This window comes from Primulina eburnea, chromosome 2 (genome assembly GCF_022965805.1).
Source record: "Primulina eburnea isolate SZY01 chromosome 2, ASM2296580v1, whole genome shotgun sequence".
In the NCBI taxonomy this organism is placed as follows: domain Eukaryota; kingdom Viridiplantae; phylum Streptophyta; class Magnoliopsida; order Lamiales; family Gesneriaceae; genus Primulina; species Primulina eburnea.
This window is the reverse complement of record NC_133102.1, coordinates 32,481,630-32,502,518: the sequence shown is the minus strand read 5'-3', so window position 1 is coordinate 32,502,518 and position 20,889 is coordinate 32,481,630. Positions and strand designations below refer to the sequence as shown.

General features: G+C 34.4%; 1 protein-coding gene across 4 annotated transcripts; it reads left to right on the top strand.

The window, feature by feature from the left end:
- Nucleotides 1-269: 269 nt before the first annotated feature.
- LOC140823033 (uncharacterized) lies at nucleotides 270-12,550 on the top strand. 4 transcript variants are annotated; one of them, XM_073184106.1, is made up of 10 exons: nucleotides 552-690; nucleotides 2,827-2,908; nucleotides 3,011-3,213; nucleotides 3,342-3,444; nucleotides 3,950-4,029; nucleotides 4,125-4,202; nucleotides 10,957-11,048; nucleotides 11,855-11,969; nucleotides 12,077-12,202; nucleotides 12,285-12,550. In XM_073184106.1, exons 2-10 carry the CDS (start codon nucleotides 2,890-2,892, stop codon nucleotides 12,393-12,395), a joined length of 927 nt encoding a protein of 308 aa, XP_073040207.1. In that variant the 5' UTR covers nucleotides 552-690; nucleotides 2,827-2,889; the 3' UTR covers nucleotides 12,396-12,550. The 4 variants fall into 4 exon arrangements, with proteins under 4 accessions (XP_073040205.1, XP_073040206.1, XP_073040207.1 ...); XM_073184104.1 differs by lacking the exon at nucleotides 2,827-2,908 and having other exon boundaries at nucleotides 270-690; nucleotides 3,001-3,213; XM_073184105.1 differs by lacking the exon at nucleotides 2,827-2,908 and having other exon boundaries at nucleotides 271-690; nucleotides 3,001-3,213; nucleotides 11,858-11,969.
- The last annotated feature ends 8,339 nt before the right edge of the window (nucleotides 12,551-20,889 follow it).

Here is a 20,889-nt window from a genome sequence, read left to right as displayed (position 1 = left end):
TTTATATTATTGATTTAAATAATTGTATCAAAACCGAAATAACCGACCGAAATAACCGAACCATTTTGTAGAAAACCGAACCGAACCGAAGAAAAATGGTTCGGATATCGGATTATATATTAGTAAAACCGAAAACCGAAATAAAAAACCGAAAATCGAACCGAACCGACCGATGAACACCCCTAATGGTGATGGCGAGGAAAGGCCCACCCACACCCATGGGCTCCTTACTTGTTAATCTCGGTTGTGTGGTCCACAAATGTTCGAAGCAGGGCCAAGGTTCATTTGTTGGCCCAAATTACGCAACCTTCTCCTCCTTCGTTTCGTTTGTCCTAAAACCCTAGCCCATTTTTGTGCGTGTAAATTCTCCTCCATTGTTACTGAATCGAAACACTGTAGATGGCTTCCTTCTACGTGTCTTCTTCCATGGAAGCGCTTTCCAGTTCAACCTCGCAGCTTCCCAAACTCTCAGATGCCACCCCCACTCACTCTCTTAAGACAACCCACTGCAATTCTCTCTTGTTGAAATTCAATTTAAGCTCCTCTAGAACCAAGACGTCGCGAATTTCGGCGCTGCATAGCAAATTATCGGAGGATGGCAGCACGGAAGAGGACAGTCGGTTGGATAATAATAGTACTCACAATGATGCGTTCAGTTTAGTCTCGGGAGAACATGATTTTCCATGCCAGGTAATAAGTTATTGGTATACATAGCAATTCTTCTATTCTTCTTCTTCTTCTCATTGTGTGAATTCGAGCTGGTCTGGTGATTTCTTGATGATTCGTTTCATGTTTTCTCTTTTTCTTTGGTATGTCCTGATCAAAATTTGGGATTTGATTGCCTCTAGGTATCTTGTACTGTGCTTTGCTTGTGAATTTACCACGAGTTTCTTATCCCTTTTCCCTTAGAAAAGCAAAGCGATAGCCATTATTCTTTCTTCTGATTTATATTCACATTGGGTTCAGCTGAAAGAAGAGGTGCAGTGTACTCGATGCTTTTCCTTTTCACCGAATATGTTAATTTTCTCATAAGTTTTAGCCACAAATGTAGTTTGCTTCTTATCAAGTCACAGGTGGAACTGTTTTATGATTTTGCTTGTAGTGCCATAAAGCATGGCCTTGAAACTGGAGATGGAAACAAGTACATAAAACTAGCCATTCGATTTTAGTGATTGTAACATGTTCCATGGAACATCCTTTGTTCCAAACATGTAAAGCTTGTTCATAACCTTGTTCGAACATCTGTAAAAAATTGAAAAGTGGGGAGTTTAAACTGCAGTCTACTGGTACAAAATTTGATCACAATTAACCATATAGATAATAACTTGCATGTCTCAGTTGATCACAATTATAATTACTTAAAAAATTTATCATATTTATATTTTAGAATACCAGAACAATTAGAAAAATAACAGAATACTCATATTAAAATTGGCTCCACTAATACCATGGGTTCGTCTGGGCTTTATCTGATCTCAGTCTTAGCTATTTGTTCCACTAGGCAGTCCGGATAAAAAATTAGTTACTTGCACACAATGCTTCCAGTTGTTTAACACCCTAGGTAGACCTTTGCATGCCCAAAATGATTCTATTATTAGGATATACGCATCTACCACTTGCTTCCAAATCACCAATAGCTGTAACTGTTACTGTTCAAAAACTCATTCTCATGTTAGAAGTAGATTTCCTTGCATCATTGATGAAGGATTACATGGTACTTTATGAACATATAATGATTTGAACACGTCTCTTTTCAAACTGTATTTGTATGTATGTAAAAAAAATGGTTTCATCAAAAAGTACTCAAGAAAGGACGGAAGCCAGAAAACTAAGTGTTCTCGAGACATAGGGTGATTCGATCTGTAGTTGTATACAAATTGTAGCTCGTGAAATCTCCACCAGCAAGAGCATATTTCAGCAGGCCATTGTGATTTTAGGTACCATCATTTGGGAGATGCAGCAAAATCTTGAGAATCCTTTTCTGTTATACTCTTTACTTCTAAGTTCTAACAGAAGAAAAGGAGTACTACGATGAAATCCGTTCTATAAGTTTGATGATTAATCCTTTCTTGAGAATCTATTGTCGTCGCAGCCCTTCATGTGGATGACAGTTTGGCGTATATGCTAGAAGACTAGATGTAGGGTCAGGACTTGTGTCTTCAACTATAATTTAGTTTTGACTCTCCTTTTTGTCGTAACTTCATAGTCTTCAAATTACTCTGAGGAGGAGTAGTAGCTCTCTCCCATCTTTATCATACCATTTATGATCTCATTACTCCTTTTTTGTCACTTGATGAGAATTTAGTTCCCGTTGCTGTTCGGGAGAATAAGAGTTTAGTTCTTGATTTTCAAATGTTCTAGTAACTTCATTAATTTTGAAGATGAAAGGATAAATTCCCAACTTTTAGCTCTTCTTAAGTCCTAATGTCTCGAGACTGGGCATGGGAAAGATCCAATCCTTATACCCCCATTACACCACACACTAACCTCATCTCATCTCAAGAGAACTCACTTGAATGCATGACTTAATGATAATGGCAGTGATACTTTCATTTTTGAGCCAGGAGGCATTATGAGGGGAATGGATTGAAACGAGATATAAATGAATACATAATGATAGTGAAATATTAACCAACGTTTTTGGAAGCTTCAAATTAAAATCTAGCTAAATGTAACTACAAGCTCAACTTTTGAAAACATTGAATAAGTAGGATTTAGTTTTAAAGAAATTGTAGGAGTAAATGATCGAGGGTTTACATCCTACTTTCACGAAGCTTGAAACTGTCAGGAAGATAGATAGATATCTAATTGTTTCTTATGTTGTAGTGTGGCAGAATGCATATTCTTGGCTCCTGCTGACAAGCTAGTGTCATTGTGCTTACTCTGTTCATGAGTCATGATAGGATTGGTTAGTTGTTATTTGTATGTAGTAAAAACATATTTGGACATTTTAAAACGCTTTTTCAGATTTATTGTGATGTCATTTCTCGTATCCTGAAGGATAATTCAGATCTTAGACAAAGTAACCAAACGGATACAGATTCTGATTTAAATTTGACGACACCACCTCCTGTGATCTCATATGGAAGCTTAACTGGGGGTGGGACAAGAGCTGGGCTTTTTAGAACGCCGATATCTGGTGGAGTGCAAAGTGCAACTTCTGCTCATGGGTTACCTAGACCGGCCTTAGCAGTTCGAAATTTAATGGAACAGGTAAATTTTTTATTTGCTGATATATTTTGTGCAGTCATAGTGATATACCTACGCTGGTCCAATCTTAAACAAAAACTACCTCTAACGTGTTGTTCCTCTATTATACGGCTTCGTTGAAATATGAGAAGGCCAGGTTTGCTCATCTGTGTACTGTTATGTCTCGGATGCACCATCGTCGGGAAGGCTATCCATTTGGTTCCCTCGTAGATTTTGCAGCAGATCCTATTGGGCGTAAGTATCATAAATTTTTTGCTCTTATGTCCACCTCTGGATTGCCTTGTGTGCTTTCTTGCAGTGTCATGTTTATCTTTAGTTTCAATAAAATTTTGATCCATTTTTATTTATTGCTGACATTTCATGGAATTTGATAAGTTATTAGTGTTACCCTATGTAATTGGCCTCAAAGATATTCTCTTTAATTATTTATAGTGTTAACATTTAGACTTTTTATTTGATTTGAATGACAGTAGAGGTGTATTTGGTTCACGAATTGGATGTAAGGGATTCAGAAAAACATAATTGAGAATTCAGAAAAAATTGATGTACCAGATGCAGCTTTTGGTACTAGTAACTGGGCTTCTTTTTTTGGTGCAGAAGTCGCTCCTGATTCTCCATTTCGGGGGTCATTAAGATCTCCCTATCAAGCTCTTAAAAATAAATGATTGAGTCATTGAGAATGCCCCAACCGAGATATTCATCTTGACATTGGATTGGTTGTTTGACTTATCTTTTGCAGATCCAATCTTTTCGTTTTCACCATTGGCTATACATACAAGGAATTTGTTAGCTGATCCAAGGTGCTCTCTGGTTGTACAGGTAGCTGTTTCGTTTTGCAATATTTTTAGCTGTCATCACCAAAAATATTTCCATGTATTTTGTTTGTGGGTTTGACAAACATGAAAATTCACTAGATTCCTGGGTGGAGTGGCTTGTCAAATGCACGTGTAACGATCTTTGGTGATGTGTACCCACTCCCCGAAGACCAGCAGGTGATTTTCTTCTTCAGCTGATTTCATTCATAAATGTTTCACTTGATATGCAATATATAAGGTAATGACTTGCTTTGGAATTCTTACATGTTTGATAGAAATCATTTTACATAATAAGCGGATGAGTAATCCGCACAATGGGTTAAAAACCCCAGGGAAACATCACTCTAATAATTTCATGCCAAAACAAATTTCCAATCCCTAATCAATTCTGAGACAGACAAATGACTGAATTCTTTAATGTTGGTCGTCCAACTAGCCACCCTGAACCTGATCTTCTCTTAAACCTGTTCACCTGTCTCGTACTCATCTTTGAAAATTCTGTTATTTCTCTCTAGCCAAGTAGACCAAAATGTACAATGTACCACCAAGTACCAGAAGATCCTCGTGTTTGTGCTCCAACTTCCTCCCGGATCGATAACAAATGAGCATGCCGCCCTCTGTGGTAAAACATAATAAAAACCCAATTCCAGCTGAATTATTGTCCAAATACCCTTTGAGAAAGAGCAGTGGAGCAACAAATGATCCTGATCTTCGTCATCATTTTGACACAACGTGCACCAATGCGGACTCAACACACAATTCGGCCACCTTCGCTGCACTAAATCACAAGTCGGTAGTCTTCCCAATGCCACGATCCACGAGAAAATTTGAACCTTTTTAGGGACAAATACTTTCCAGATGTTTGCGTGGCACGCGAAGAATGGAAAAGACGAAGGTGGAAAGAAGGAAATGTAAAAAGATTTAACAGAGAAAAGACCCGAAGAATCCCCCAACCAAATTCTGAAATCTCCCACTCCCCTTTCTAATCTAACCGAACCCAGAACTCCCAAAAAATTAGCAAACTCACTCAATTCAACCTCATTTACATCTCTTCTAAATCGCACATCCCACTGAATTGAAAGAACACTCGACTCCGCTGTCAAGAAAGTGTTGATTGGTTTATTAGTTGATGTACAAATTTGAAAAATAGATGGAAACCTTTCTTCGAACGACTGACACCCCCCCCCCCCCCCCCCCCACACACACATCTTCCCAAAATCTAATGATATTGCCCTCTCTTACCACCCCTCCCACTAGTTTCTGAAACGCCGGATAAGCACGAGACATGAATTTCCATGGGCTTCTAAAAGTCGAAATCCTTGCTAACCCCGCATCCCACCCATTATCTTGTACTCCATAAATGCTTATTACTATCTTTTTCCACAAAGACTCCCTTTCCACCGACCCTCTCCACCACCATTTCCCCAATAGTGCTCTATTTCTCATACAAATATTCCCCAATCCTAGTCCTCCCCTGTCCTTTGGTCTACTTACATGTGCCCACCCAACAACATGACAATGCTTATCTCCATCTGCGCTGTCCCACAAAAAATCCCTCATTATTTTTTCCATTTTTTTCTCCACCCGGCTTGGAACTCTAAATAAAGACATGTAATATGATGGCATAGCGCTCAACACTGACTGAATCAACGTCAAGCGACCACCCCTTGATAGGAATGCCTTTTTCCATGCAGCTAGTTTCCTTGTCATTTTTGATAAAACCGGTTCCCAGAAAATCAATTTCGTAGGATGACCCTCCAAAGGAGCCCCTAAGTACTTGATCGGCCAGTTATCTCTTTTATATCCAATTGCCTGAGCCAAAGCATCAACTGCCTCTTGCGTTTGATCAATCCCCAACACAACACTCTTCTCCCAATTAACTTTCAATCCTGATTTAAGCCCAAAACACGTAAGTATATTTGCTAAAACCAATACATGCCTCTCTGTCTGAACCAAAAACAAAGTATCGTCGGCGAACTGAAGGTGAGATATCTCCAATTTCGCCCTCCCTATCTCGAACCCTCTAACCTCATCCGTCCCCTTGGCCTTATCTACCATTCTTCCCAAAGCATCAACGACCAAGTTAAAAAGAAAAGAAGATAAAGGATCCCTCTGTCTAAGTCCTCTTTCCCCTTTGAATTTACCCCTCGGCCTTCCGTTGATGAATATCGAGAAAGAAACATTTGAAACACAGGCCATCGTCCACTTCCTCCATGTCACACCAAATCCTTTCATTCGCAGCACGTAATCCATAAATCCCCAATCGACATTATCATAGGCTTTTTCCAAATCAACTTTGAATACCCACCCTTTCTTACGTTTCCGCCGATATTCCTCAATCACCTCATTAGCAATGAGGCAGCAATCAAGGATTTGTCTTCCCTTAATGAAAGCACACTGATTCTCCGCTACAGTACTTGATAAAACCTTTTTCAATCTGTTAGTCAACACCTTAGCCATGATTTTATACAAACTCGTCGTCAAGCTAATCGGTCGAAAGTCCTTCACCTTAAATGCATCTTGTTTCTTAGGAATTAAACAGATATAAGTTTCATTTGTGATACCATTAACCACACCGCCCACATGGAATTCAGCGAACACTTTCGATAAATCTTCTTTGACCGTTTCCCAATTTTGTTGGAAAAATGCCAAAGTAAATCCGTTAGGCCCGGGTGATTTCGCTCCATCACAATCAAACACCGCTTTTTTATCTCTTCCATCGAGAAATCTAATTCCAGCTCCTCCGAGTCAAGCAAATCTATGGGACACCATTCCACTCCATCGAGCTCCCCCCCCCCCCCCCCCAGCCCCGTCCGATTTTCTGCACAAGTTCCTGTAGAACTTGATGATGTGATCCTCAATTTGTTTCTCATTCGTAATCACTGTCCCGTCATCCAATTCCATTTTATCTATTGTCGCCTTGTTCCTTCTATTTGTAGTAACGAATGAAAGAATTTCGAATTCTGATCCCCTTCCTTTAGCCACTTAATTTTTGCTCTTTGGTTTTCCATTTGAAATTTCTCAAAAGACACATTTTCCAATTCACACTTTGCTGCCCTTCTCTCCTCATTCAAAGATTCCGACCATCCCCCCTCCGCCTCGATCTCATCCAATATCTTAATCCTGTCTGTCAATTCTTTATGTCTAACACCAACAGCCCCAAAAACCTCTCTACTCCATTTCAAAACTTCCACTTTGGTTCCTTTGAGTTGGTTCATAAATTCATACCCTTCCCACCCTTGGCAAGCCACATTGTTCCACCACGCCTTAACCAGATCTTTGAAGTTTAGTTGGGACAGCCAAACATTTTCAAATCTAAACGGGGCAGGTCCCCACCGCAACTTAGAAGTATCAAGTGTCACAGGGCAGTGGTCTGATGTAATTCGTGGTAATACCATTTGCCTGAAATTGGGAAATAAAGCCCTCCATCCCCTGGAGAAAAGAAATCTGTCTAAACGGCGACAAATCGGATGTGCCCTTAAGTTTGACCATGTAAACTTAGCATTCAAAAGTGGAGGATCGTGTAATCCCATCTCCTCAATCAATCTGTCAAAGCACAACGTGCTCGATGTGTTGGTTGTGCTATTAAATTTCTCTCTCGTATTTCTAACCACATTAAAATCCCCTCCCAAACACCAATTTTCACCACAAATTGAGCTCAATCCCGCTAAGTCGTCCCAAAAAAACTCTCTATCTCTTGGTTTCACTGGACCGTATATGGCAGAAAACCGCCACTTGGTATCTTCACTCCCATTTATCTCAATGGACACTGAGTAATCCCCTATCAAGTTATTGCTCACAACCACCAATCTCGGATCCCACATAACCAGTATTCCCCCGCACTTCCAACCGACGGTAGGAATACCCAATCAACAAATCTATATTTCCACAAACTCGCCACAAAACGTTTATCCACTTGCTGCTGCTTAGTTTCCAAAACCACTACTATATCCGGATTTTCCTTTCAAACCACCGTACGAACTAGTTCTCTCCTTTTTGCCGCGCCTCCACCCCTTATATTCCAAGCACAAATCTTCATAACATAAGGATTGATCTCTTCGAGGTAGATCCTCGATCATAGTTAATATCACACTTCAACCTGTTTAGTTCTTTTTTTAAGATCCCAGTCGATTTCTTCACTCCCTCCCAGCATCCGTTTTCTGTACTCCCTCCCCCAATCTCGACATCAACACATGCTTTTATCCACTTTAGCCCGGCTGGACATCTTTCTCTCGGAACCCTGCGTTTCAATTCCCCTGACTGCCCCCCGCCTAAAATACCACTAGACATCCCCAATACTGAGTAGGACGAAGGTAAGAGACAGTTGAGAGTGAAAGAATGATTAAGAAAGGTTGAATGAAAGCCTGAAAGTACCTGCCCCGTATTAGATTGGTCATTAACTGGTGGAACCGTTGGAATTGGTTCGACAATAGCTGTAGAATCCTTCAACGGTGAGAACAGCCCCTTCGTTACCACATCTTCCTCAACTGATTTAAAAGACTCCTCTGAAAAGTAAGAGTGTTGGCTGTCAGAGTCAGAACTATCAAGCTCATTCTCGAAAGAATCCTCCTGTGAGTCGTTGAATTCTGGTTCTACTCTATCATCACAATCGTGACCCCACTGCTCCAGGCAGTCTTGATTGATAAATATTCCTTCAGCGCAGTTCCCATTCTCTACGTAACCCACATTTCCTTTGCTTTTTCTGGTATACACTTTCCCATAGGAAGGCACCCATCGGTATCTGCTATTCGTGGCTTCCGAGATATTTTGGTCCACAACAACATCTGTACTCATAGAGTGGATTGGTGAATGTCTGAACTCGTCGACCTCTTTTGGAACAACGTTTCGCAATATCTTGAAGACTTTTCCCCCCAACTTAGAGGCTGCTGATAGATTCTCCGTAACAGCACATTGATTCTGATTCCTCACTGATTTTGTCCCCTTCATCGAAGAATTCCCCTGCGCACCAAGAATTGAATTTTCATTGCAATCATTTTCGATGTAGCCTCTGTATCCTTCGTGGCTGCGTTTTGCAATAAAGGTGTCTTCGCATCTTTCTGTCCACCAGTAGACCAACACATTGGCACTTCCTTTCACACCGTATTTCTTTCCATATTTTTGTTGCCCCAGCCCGCCAACGATTTCTTGCCATTCACTAGTACTTGTGCATAAGTTTGACGTTCGTAGTGTTTGTAGGCTTTCGAATCAAACGAATCTACCCGAATTCTGACCTCTATGCTCCCCTCCTCAATCGGAATAATCATCTTGTTATTAATAAAACCTCCAGCCGTACCCTTCACCTTAATCTTGGCTGCCTCCATGTCTCGGAATTGCTCTGTATCATTGCTAATAGCCAGTAACCCTCCGCATTGATTCCCAATAATTGTAAAGGTATCTCTCGACCATAGGTTCCAGGGTAGCCCCGATATGCTAAGCCAACTGTTGCAACATTTGTCTACCACATCTACTGAGTTGATATCCTGTCTCCATGCCTCAAGCATCAAGCAAACCCCACCGTCGAAGAATCCCTTATGCAGCTTTGAGAAATATGCAAAATCCTCTGAATTCGATGGCCACCACACCGCTTTATTCGCTTGAAATGGAAACAATTCGACGACTGAATTTGGTGAATTCCGGAGGACGGCTCGAATGCAATCCCAAGATATATTCACCCTATTTTTTGTAACAATGAGTGCTTCATTCCACTTCAAATCATTTTTAGCCCTAATGGTGTCCTCTTTAGCTGCCATTGGCCCTCGAACACGGTTCCTTTGCGTGGATCTATCTTTGTAATTCTCTGTGGTTCTTCTCACCGTATTGTATTCATGACGAGGCCCATGCTGAATATCCCATCTTCGGTAGTTCCTTGACAGTAGCTTACCCATAATATCCGAAATGTTCTTCCATCCCCCTGATTTGAATCCACTGGGCACAATTGTGATCTGTTTTTTTTGCCTTTCGAACCGAATTTATTAACCTCAACAAAACTTCCACATTTGTTAGTGAATCTTTGTACCTTGAAAACCGCATTCTTTCCTCTGTAACGATATAACTCAGCGCCTGACCCGGAGTTGTCCGAGAAATCCTTGAATCTCAAGCTTAACCACCTTGCTTCCTCCCTATCGAAATCCATCATGTAGCTCGTTCTTCTAGTTTTTTCAGCCCACCATACCGATCTGCCCCCGTTTCCCAACCTCAAAGTAAGAACTTTGTGTTCAATCTTAATCACTTCATCCACGCTCCACGTGCTTGGGGTATACATAGTGACCAACCCAACGATTTTCTGAATAAAAACCACTTGCAAAAGAAAGCCAGACAGATTAATAACGACTCGAACGGAATGGGCTGGAAGAATGGAAGTTGACCGATGAATCGATTATGCACAAAGGAAAGGGCATTTTGTTAAATTACAGCTAGAAAACGAGAAAAAGTGAGTAAATGATGTCCGCCGAAGGCCGACAGCCGTCGCCGGAAGCGAAGAAAGGGGCGATCAAACTGAGTCAGGAAAAGAGGATGTTAATAGAACAGTTGAAGAAGCCGATCGTTTGATTTTTGAAAAAAGGAGAGAGCATTTTCAAAAAATGATCTCACTAGAATTAAAGATGTGATCCAGTTTTTTCTCACATGTGAGTAGCTAGTAATAAGAATGACTACTGTTTAGAGCTATTGGTCATCTCGCCACATATTTGGAAGAAATTTTCATCTGAATTTTGACCTTCTTTAATGATTGGTACTTGTTGGTGTTCATTTAGAAACTCGTTTATATGTAAATATTAATGATTGATGCTTATTCCTGAAAGTTCCATACATAATGGTGGAGTTACTGTATGCAGCTTCACGTGTCTCAATTTACTGGCATTTCACAACCCAGATGATTACAGTTTTATGCTTTATTTCTTGTTGGTGGTAATCATGTCTCATTGCATTACAGGAATGGGCTCATAAACAATATATGTCAAAACATCAACAAGGACCTTCTCAACAGTGGGGAAATTTCTTCTATTTTCGGATGCAGAACATAAGGTTTGTGTATTCTTTGACATAGTTGTTCACAATGATTAGTTTTACAAATGATCGGTTTACTTTTTTATTTATATTTAAGACATTATATCTTAATATTAGTCAAATTTGATGACTTGCATGAGTTGACACCATATAGAACTGCATGGAATCTTCCTCTTCCCAAGCATGACCTACTGCACCTGTTCCGTTGTAGTGTACTGGTGCTAGTTTCATTGAATAATCACTCACCAGTTATCACCAAAAAAGAAAAATAGGCTTCCATTTTCTTCCTATTTTTGAATAAACAATGGTTAAAGCATGATATATCTTCCACACAGAATTCATGAGGTGGATTAATCAAATCCCCTCTTTGGCTCTTTGCTACGTGAAGTGCTGCTTCAACCAAACAAGTGATTTGAATAATTGTGATAGTTGCATACTTGCATAACTCGGATTACTGCCTTTATCTGTGTGTATCCTGGGCATGACACTTGTTTGATTGTTTTGAAGTATTTTTGTGTATTGTTTGTATTTTGGCTGGGACCAGCGATCTTGTGTCGGTCACCTTCGATCACAATTCCTTGATCAGACTTTCTATCCGCTGTTGTATTGTGGATTCAATGGCCCTATTAGCTACATTTACTTGTAACATATGACTAGAGTTTAAGCTCGATGCTCCTCTTTATGTATTTTTAATGTTTATTTGTGAATAAGCCCGAATCAATGGTGATTTAGAACAAATAAGTTGGAGGAAAAGAATAGTAAAACGAAAAGCTACTGTTGAGATTAACAGCCTTAAGATTTTGATTTGCTTTATCACCTATTAGCAGTGATATCTATTTCATTGGAGGCTTTGGAACTGTTGCTTGGGTTGACGTTAAAGAATATGAAGCCCTTCAACCTGATAAGATTGCAGTTGATGGAGGCGAACAAAATCTAAAGGTTTATCATCTAAATTTCATTCCATTTATAACCGAGAGTTGTGTCTTGATCAAAGTGATGTTTTATGGCTCCACTTTCTTTTAGTAACATTTATGGTACTCTTGTAGGAATTAAATGCATTATTTTCGAAGCCTTTGAAAGTTGTTTTGTCTAAAGAAGCTGAGGTAGATGATGCTGCTCTCATATCAATAGACAGCCGGGGTGTTGATATTCGTGTGCGCCAAGGCACCCAGGTTTCCTATAGATTGTACTGTTAAATAGAAGAGGTTGTTTTGTTTGCAACATGTTTTTGATTGGTTTGATAATACCTCACAGTTCAACATTCAGAGGATTTCATTTGAACAAGGACGGATTGTTGAAACACTAGAGGAAGCTAAAGCAGCGCTTTGGAAGCTCATAGATAGAGGTGCTAATTTACACAAATGACCTCCACATCTTGGAAGATTTATGATAATATTTTTTGTATAAAGACAAAAGAATGCGTTTGTAGATTATATTATTATTAGCAGGAAAAATGTTAAGAGGATCTTGTATTATCGGCATTGATATTTTATTATTATAATTATCTCTACTATTTATTATTATAAAGTAATAATAATCATAATAATATATGAATTTTCTGAAAGGGAGGTGCATTATCATTTGTCGGGGTTCCATGAAGACGTGTGTGCGGGGAGGAAACTCCTAAAAAATGCCAACTCACTGTGTTTATTGTACTTTTTGTTTTTGAATTAACTAATTTGTTTGGTTCCTTCACCTTGTGCTGAATGAGTTTTTACTTATTTTGAAGGGATTTTTTTTTATGATGGGTGAGAAGCAAAAGAGAGAATGTTTGGAAATAAAAATCAAAAGTTAATATAAATTTAAATTTGAATGCTACTTAATTATTTTCAAATTTAATCTTTAATAATGACAATAATATCTTAAATATTACATATTTTTCAATTATCTAAATTTTAATATATAGATCATTAACAATGTATTTATGTAATTATTATTATATTTAGAATATTTTTTATATAAATTAATTTATTTTGTAAAATTATGAATGAACATTTATATGAACTTAATAAGAATATTTGTTAAAAAATAAATGTTTGTTAAATATGATTAGAATTTTATTAATTTCCTTCAAAACTCTTAAAAACTAATACATAAATATAAGTCTTCATTTTAAAAAAATTTCAAAAATGTTTATACAAATTGATAAAAATTGTAATATATCATAAGATTTCTAAGGATAAAAACGTCAAATCATTATTTTAAATCACAAAATAGTAAAAGCAAAACAGAAGGTGAAGCGGAAGTAGGTACCCTCATACAAACCAAAAACACTTTCACTCAACTGTAATTCAGGAAGAACTTTCTACAAGCTCTTACAAACACACTCTGTAGGTGTCCGTAGGGTAAAATGAATGACATTTAAAGGAATCAAATCCAAATTCTAAAAATTATCACACTTCAATTCTGTTTTCAATACGATTCTTTAAATTTAAAGAGCAAGATCAACCATCTTCTTGTAAATATGTTCATCAAAATCAATTCATGTGGCTAAAATATTAAGAAAAATTCTGGGAAATAATAATAGTCTTTGTTTTGTTATGTGACTGAGTTAGTGTATGATTTTAAATATTAAAATTGTAATATTAATGTCACCTATAATTTGTACCAAATTGATTAATATTTATTTATTCATTTTTAAAAAGGTTATCTTTTTTTCCTTGTGATTATCAAAATTCTGAGGGCTTTTTAACAGTTTACGTCACATTTGGTACAAGTTTAATAAAGTAATGTAAAAAATAAAAATTTAACAATATAATGTGTCACGCCTCTTCAAGAGGCAAGAGGCGTGACTTGTTTTTTTTTTTTTTAAATAAAACCAGTCACGCCTCTTGAAGAGGCGTGACTTGTTGTTAATTTTTTTTTTTTAAATAAACAAGTCATTTGCTTTATCACCACATGTGAAAAGCTATCCAACAAGACTACATGTGATAAAAGCTGCGATACATTAAATTTCGGACTACACATTATTAAAGCTGCGACACATTAAATTCACATGTTGAAAGCTGCGGAGACCATATTTTTAAAAATTTTGAATTTATTATGATATTATAAATTTTCTACTATAAATTGAACACTTGTTTCATTCTTTTCATTCACTCGTTTCATATTTTTCATTCACTCTTCTCGTTTTTTCATCAGTAAGTTTTTGTATATGTTTCAATTTCTATTTTTACATTTCGCATATTTTTCAAAAGACGCGGACTCAACACATATTTTTTTTTTGTTTTTGCAGGTTTCTTTTATTTGGACAACTTATATCAAGGTACGTATACTTACATAAATTAATATTTTAATGATTAATTTTATAAATGAAATTATTATTTATGTTAGACTAATTTTGTAGTGTTATTTAATTTTTTTTTCAATTTTAATAATTACGTGATTTTTTAAAAATTACTAATTTTTTAAAAATTACTAATTTTTGTAAAGAAGCAACTTTCCTTATTATTTTTTTGATAATTTGCACACTTCCATTAATAATTTACATTATTGTTAAAAAAAACTAGCGTTATTGTTTTTTTTTTTAAAAACAGGCGTGACTTTTCAAATAATTTTAAAAAAGCGTGACTTCCTTTTGAATAATAATAATTTTTAAAAAAAAGGGGAGTCACGCCTACCAAGTAGGCGTGACTTCCCTTTGAAATTAATAAATTTTTTTAAAAAAGGAAAGTCACGCCAACCAATTAGGCGTGACTTCCCTTATGTTTTAAAAAAAATCACACTTCCTTTATTTATTTTTTATGATTAAAAAAATTTAAAAAAAATTTAATTTAATTATTTAAAAAAATATATTTCTTCCATTAATAAAAAAAACGTATAAAAAATCATACTTCTCTTATTTATTTTCTATGATTAAAAAAATTTAAAAAAAATGAAATTAATTATTTAAAAAAAATATTTGTATCGTTGATCGATACAATATGGTCAAAAGCTGCAAATTTATTTGTTGATAATTGGATGGTAGTGAGAAAATTTAAAATCATATGTTTTATCTGTTTTGGAAGCACACGTGACTTGATTAGTTTTTTTTAAAAAAAATAATTTGTGATGTTATTGAAGAACCATGTTACGGTAAAAAAAATGAGTTGCAGTTTTATTAATTATTAACATATGCTTGTTTGGATTTTTTTAAAATTTTACGAAAAAACGTTATAAAAATTTTAATTGTAATTCGTGTGTTAGAGTGATATGAATTTTTTTAATTATTTTACGAAAAAACGTTATAAAAGCAGCAGCGGAAGTACCAGCTTCATCATGAAATCCCATCGAATCGAACCCTTCAGTTATACATGGAATGTATGATTCAGGAACCTCAACATCTACATTATGCTCAACGAAATCCTTTTCGATATACAATTCAATACACCGCATTTCGTTAATAGAATCCAGCATAAACTGTAAATTGTTGTCATAATTGATGTCAAGATGCACTTCTACGCAATGTGACTTATCCATGTAGGAATATTTTGTTGACAATTTTAAATTAAATTTTGAACTTTCAATATTTGTCAGACGGTATATTATTTCTTTCAACTCATGCAAATTAATAGATCTTGGTATTCGTGTTGCCCTCAATGCAGTGGTACTATATTTTACGGTGTGATGTCCTATAATAACATTACCACCTACGAATAAAAGCACCGGCACACTATCCATTCCTTAAAAAAAAATCAATAGTTCACACAAAATAAAAAGGTAATAAATTTTTTTATAAAATTTCAATTGAATAACAAAATGCGAAATATAACAAAATAATACACTATAAAAATTAATTTACATATGCTTTCATTTTTATTATGAATAATTATAATAATAATGACGACAATGCTTATTTTGTTTTACTGAACAACTACTATCAATAATAATATTTTTTTATTTAGTAATTAATTACTAATAAAAAATAATTATGATAATAAATTTCATACTAAATAGGAAAATAATTTAATACTAAAATCATTTATATGTATATTTTTTAAATAAAGTTTTTAGAAATAATAAATTTTATTTTGGTTATGTAAAATAATAATAGGTCCTACTAAATACAAATTAAGTCAATAATAAAATCATACTACTTATTTTTATTTAATAAATTAATAAAAAAAAATTATAATAATAGATTTTATGTTATTTGTGTAAAATAAATCAAGAGTAATATTTTTTTTATAACATACCTAAATAAAACAAAAAACCATAAGAATTACAATTGTAAGTGTTATTTTTATTATAAAATAAAAAATCGTATTTCTTATTTATATCTTACAAGTTAATTATAATAAAATAATATTTTAATAATATTAAGTTTTCACAAATACGCACGTTGAATAAAATAATAATTAAATAAATTAAATATACAACTAATTCTATGTTTAATAAATTAAAAGCAAAAATACAAAATTTATACTAATAAATTTTATATTACTTGTGTAAAATAAAATTGTAATACTTAATTTTTTATATGCTATCCTTATAAAACAACAACATCAATAATAATTATAAATAAAAGTATTATTATTATTTTCAAAAAAAAAGTTGATTATTATTCTAAAATACAAAAAATATATTTTTTAGTTGTATCTTATAAGTCAATAATAATATAAATAATAATTTTTATAATATAAATTTTTGATACTACGCATGTCAGATAAAATAATAACATATGAAATTAATTGTAATATTTATTTACATTTAAGTAATTAAAAACAATATTAACCGTATTTATAACAAAAACATTTATATCATTGGTGTAAAATAAATAAATCGTTATACTAATTTTTTTATATACTACCTGTATAAAACAACAACAATGACTATTTTTATTATCATTTGCATAATATAAAATAATAAAAATAACTAATAATACATAGAAACATAATTAAACATTTTAATCATAAACTCAAAACGTAAGATGATGACAAATTCATAATTTATATTCGAATAGTCAAATAAATTAATTTATATCAACGCGTACTTCAAATAGAAGTTCAAAATCAAAATTTTATCTGCAAATATATAATCACAAATAAATAAATTAAAGATTTTAATCAAATATTAAACCACAAACTTAATTTAAAACATACAGACCTCATGTGCTGCAATTATTTGATCAAACATCGAACCAAAATCTACAGGAATGCACAATAACGATGCATTTAAAGGAATGCACAATAACGATGCATTTAAATGCAGAGAAACGAAGAATGATAGAAGCACAAGAATAATACATTTGCACCGAGGGCAAACATATATAAACAAATTTTCATCAGATAAAAAACACACCATGTTAAAAGTTATCAGTGATACATCACATCACTTTATCACGCAAATTTTAATTCAAATTTTTTTATCGTCTTCTTTGTAAAAGAAAAAAAAGATGTATGCATTATTGATTTGATACATCAGATCACTTTATCACGCAAATTTTAATTCAAATTTGTTTATCGTCTTCTTTGTAAAAGAAAAAAAAAGATGTATGCATTATTGATTACATGGTTTGTCAGTATTTCACATGCAACAGTTCTTTATCCCAAACGTCCAACAATTATTTTATAAAAAATTCAACAAGTCACGCCTATTTACTAGGCGTCACATATTTAAAAAAAAAATTAAAATTAAGCAAGTCACGCCATTGGAGATGGCGTGACTTGCTTTTTTTAAAAAATTAATTTAGCAAGTCACGCCATCTCCAATGGCGTGACTTGCTTTTTTTTTTTTAAAAAAAAATTAATTTAGCAAGTCACGCCATTGGAGATGGCGTGACTTGCTTTTTTTTTGCCATTGGAGATGGCGTGACTTGCTTTTTTTTTTTTTAAAAAAGCAAGTCACGCCATTTCCAATGGCGTGACACATTATTTTGTTAAAAATTTTTTTTTTACCTTATTTTATTAATCTTTTAACATATATACTGTAAACAATTAAAAAGCCCAAATTCTGACCTTTGTAGGCTTTTCTTTCTGTCAAATTAGCTCCCACAGAACTTCTCAGTCAAATTGTTAGTTTATATTTTAAGGTTGAAAACACAATACCGTAATCCAACGACATATAAATCTAGGAAAAATAAAAAATGTTTAATTAAATTATTTTTAATTGCATTGATTAAATGTGGTAGGCATATTTATATGTTTAAAAATGTGGGTTTTTATTAGAATGCATAAAACAATGTTTTAAGAGTTATTCGAGATGCGACCAAGAAACGGAGACCGATGACTATGAAGGGAAATTTTTTTTGCTAAATGATTATTTTTAATTATTTAATATATGGTATATGTAAAGTACCGTAAATTTTAAACATATTGAAAATTTTCGGAAAATAAATTTTTTTCTTAATTAAGAAATTATCATTCAAAATGCCACATAATAAAAATGCTTGAACAAATATTTGAAATTGTAAACAACTTGCAACAAGTACTTGTTTAAAATATCATAAAGTAAATTCTTTAAAAATCAGAGTAAATGAAACAACATGCATAAAAATCCTTAAAACTAAGGCGGTCCTCGGGTTAGTCCACTGCGCAGTCAGAGCCAACTCACTGATCACCACCTCTCGTCTCTTCATACTCGTCCTCACGTACATCGATCAAGTTTAGTGAGTTTAAACACTCATGTATAAACTGAGAATAGCAAGTAACATATAATAAAACCACATGCATTTTAAAGTAGCGTATACGTAACTTTACTTCGAACATACTTACATAAGCATAGACGTGCCATTATTTCATAAACATTTTCGTAAACATACTTGCATCAGACATACTTAAACATGCATAGTCATCATCATTTTGCATAGAGATATATTTCAAAGCAAATTACCAGTAACATAAATGCGCCTGATCAGACTAAATCATAGTACAAGGTTGGCAGGAATGTTCACTACCACATACATAAGATCCCAGGTCATACTTTACCGGGTGGATTGGTCCCTGGTCATACTTTACCGCTTTCCAATCCTGATCAAACTCGGTCATACTTTATCGGGGTGGAGAGGTCCCCAGACACGTTCTCCGGCTTTCAAACCCGTTCATAATTTGGTCACAAGACATTTAACATACCTAAAAAATTATAAAATATTTTCTTTTGCAGGTCGAACATATTAATACATTATGTATGCCTGCCCAAGACAATTTTTTTCCCTAGAATGGTTGGCGCTCGGGCAGTAAAATCTTACTGCTCGAGCGTCGTCATGCGCCAAAAACTTTGAAAACCAACACAATTGAGCAGTCACACAAGAATGATCATAACTCACTCATCTCTTGTCCAAAAATTATGAATTTACCATCAAATCGAAGATATCAAAAAGTACTACGTTTTATATGTTGAACGTTTTTCCAGAAAACCAACCAAAAACTAACAGGATTCGAAATGACATCGTATTCGATTTTTGAGATATAAAAAAAATCGTTTAAATCACACGAAAATAATCATAACTCACTCGTTTCTTGTCCAAAAATTACGAATTTACTGTAGAATCGAATGTAACAAAAAGAAGTACATTTTATATGTTGAAAGTTTTTCCAGAAAACAAACTAAAATTTCACAGTAATAAAAATGACAGCAAACACGGTTTTGAGATCTAAAATTTTGATACAAAAACGTTTCAAACTTTTTGCACAACATACATGGATTTCGCATACAATACTCATCAAAATACTTATTCCACAAGAGTGATGCAAAAAATAAAAGAATATACATGCCTTGATCTTTAAAAACTCATGATACAGCGAGTAACAAAACAATGTGGTGCAGGAAACGATCCGAGCGACTTGAGGCCCAATTTGATGATAAAATGAACGTGTGAAAGATGAAATAATTTGAAGGGGAGGGTGGATGCTGGAGAAAGAACTAAGAACCCTAGTTTTCTCACAAAAAAAAATGAAATGAAGAGACAATGAAATGTGTGGGTGTGTGTAACGTGAATGTGACAGTGTGTGTGCGTGTGTTTAAGCTAAATTAAGGGAATGAAATTGCTTAATTAATAATGAACAAGCTAATTAAAATACTAACCCCTCCTAACTATTCTAAAATATCTTAATTTAAAATAAAACGTACAAGTGACCACTTTAAAAGTTTTAAAATCTTAAAATCACCTAATAAATAAATTAGGCTTTAAAAATGATAAAAACATAATAAATCATTTAAAATGCCACTTTCTTGACCTGAAATAAAATACCACATTTTACAAATCGCCCAAATCGTCGCCGATCTCATTTCTCCAATCCCGAATCGAATAATCGCCTGAAACATGAAACTCGAGAAAACAATTTAACGTGCATCACATAAACATAAATAATTTAAAATAATGAAAATTAATAAATCATGCATAGCTAAGAAAATCATTTTAAAACTAAATAAATAATTTAGAAATTTAAATAATTGCATGAATTTTACGTGTACCGATTTTGGGCTCTACAATTCCTCCCCTACTTAAATAAATTTCGTCTTCGAAATTAAATCTTACCAAACAGTTCCGGGTAGCGATTTCTCTAATCAGATTCGGCCTCCAAAGTGGCATCTTCCACTGATTGATTCAGCCACTCGACTTTGACCAACTTGGTCACTTTGTTCTGAAGTCTCTGCTCCTGTCTGTCTAGAACTCGGACAGGTCTTTCTTCATACGATAGATCTGGATCCAACTACAACGGCTCAAGACTCAAGACATGCGAAGAGTTTTCTATATACTTCTTGAGCATCGAGATGTGGAATACATTGTGTAATCCGGCAAAATTCAGCGGTAGTGCTACACGATAAGTGATAAGTGCAATTTATTGTACTTTATTACTTGTTTTTAACTTTGAATTTTGTGAATCTAGAGCAGGTTTTATTTGATTTGTTGTTGTTTTTGTTATTGTAGTTTGGAAGCTTA

Bases quoted from the DNA above. Each gene is read 5' to 3' on its own strand.
- LOC140823033 (XM_073184104.1), top strand. From the start codon at position 400: ATGGCTTCCTTCTACGTGTCTTCTTCCATGGAAGCGCTTTCCAGTTCA. The intron at 3,445-3,949 runs GTAAGTATCATA...TATCTTTTGCAG, and splicing joins TGCAGCAGATCCTATTGGGC to ATCCAATCTTTTCGTTTTCA. The intron at 11,970-12,076 runs GTTTATCATCTA...GTACTCTTGTAG, and splicing joins GAGGCGAACAAAATCTAAAG to GAATTAAATGCATTATTTTC.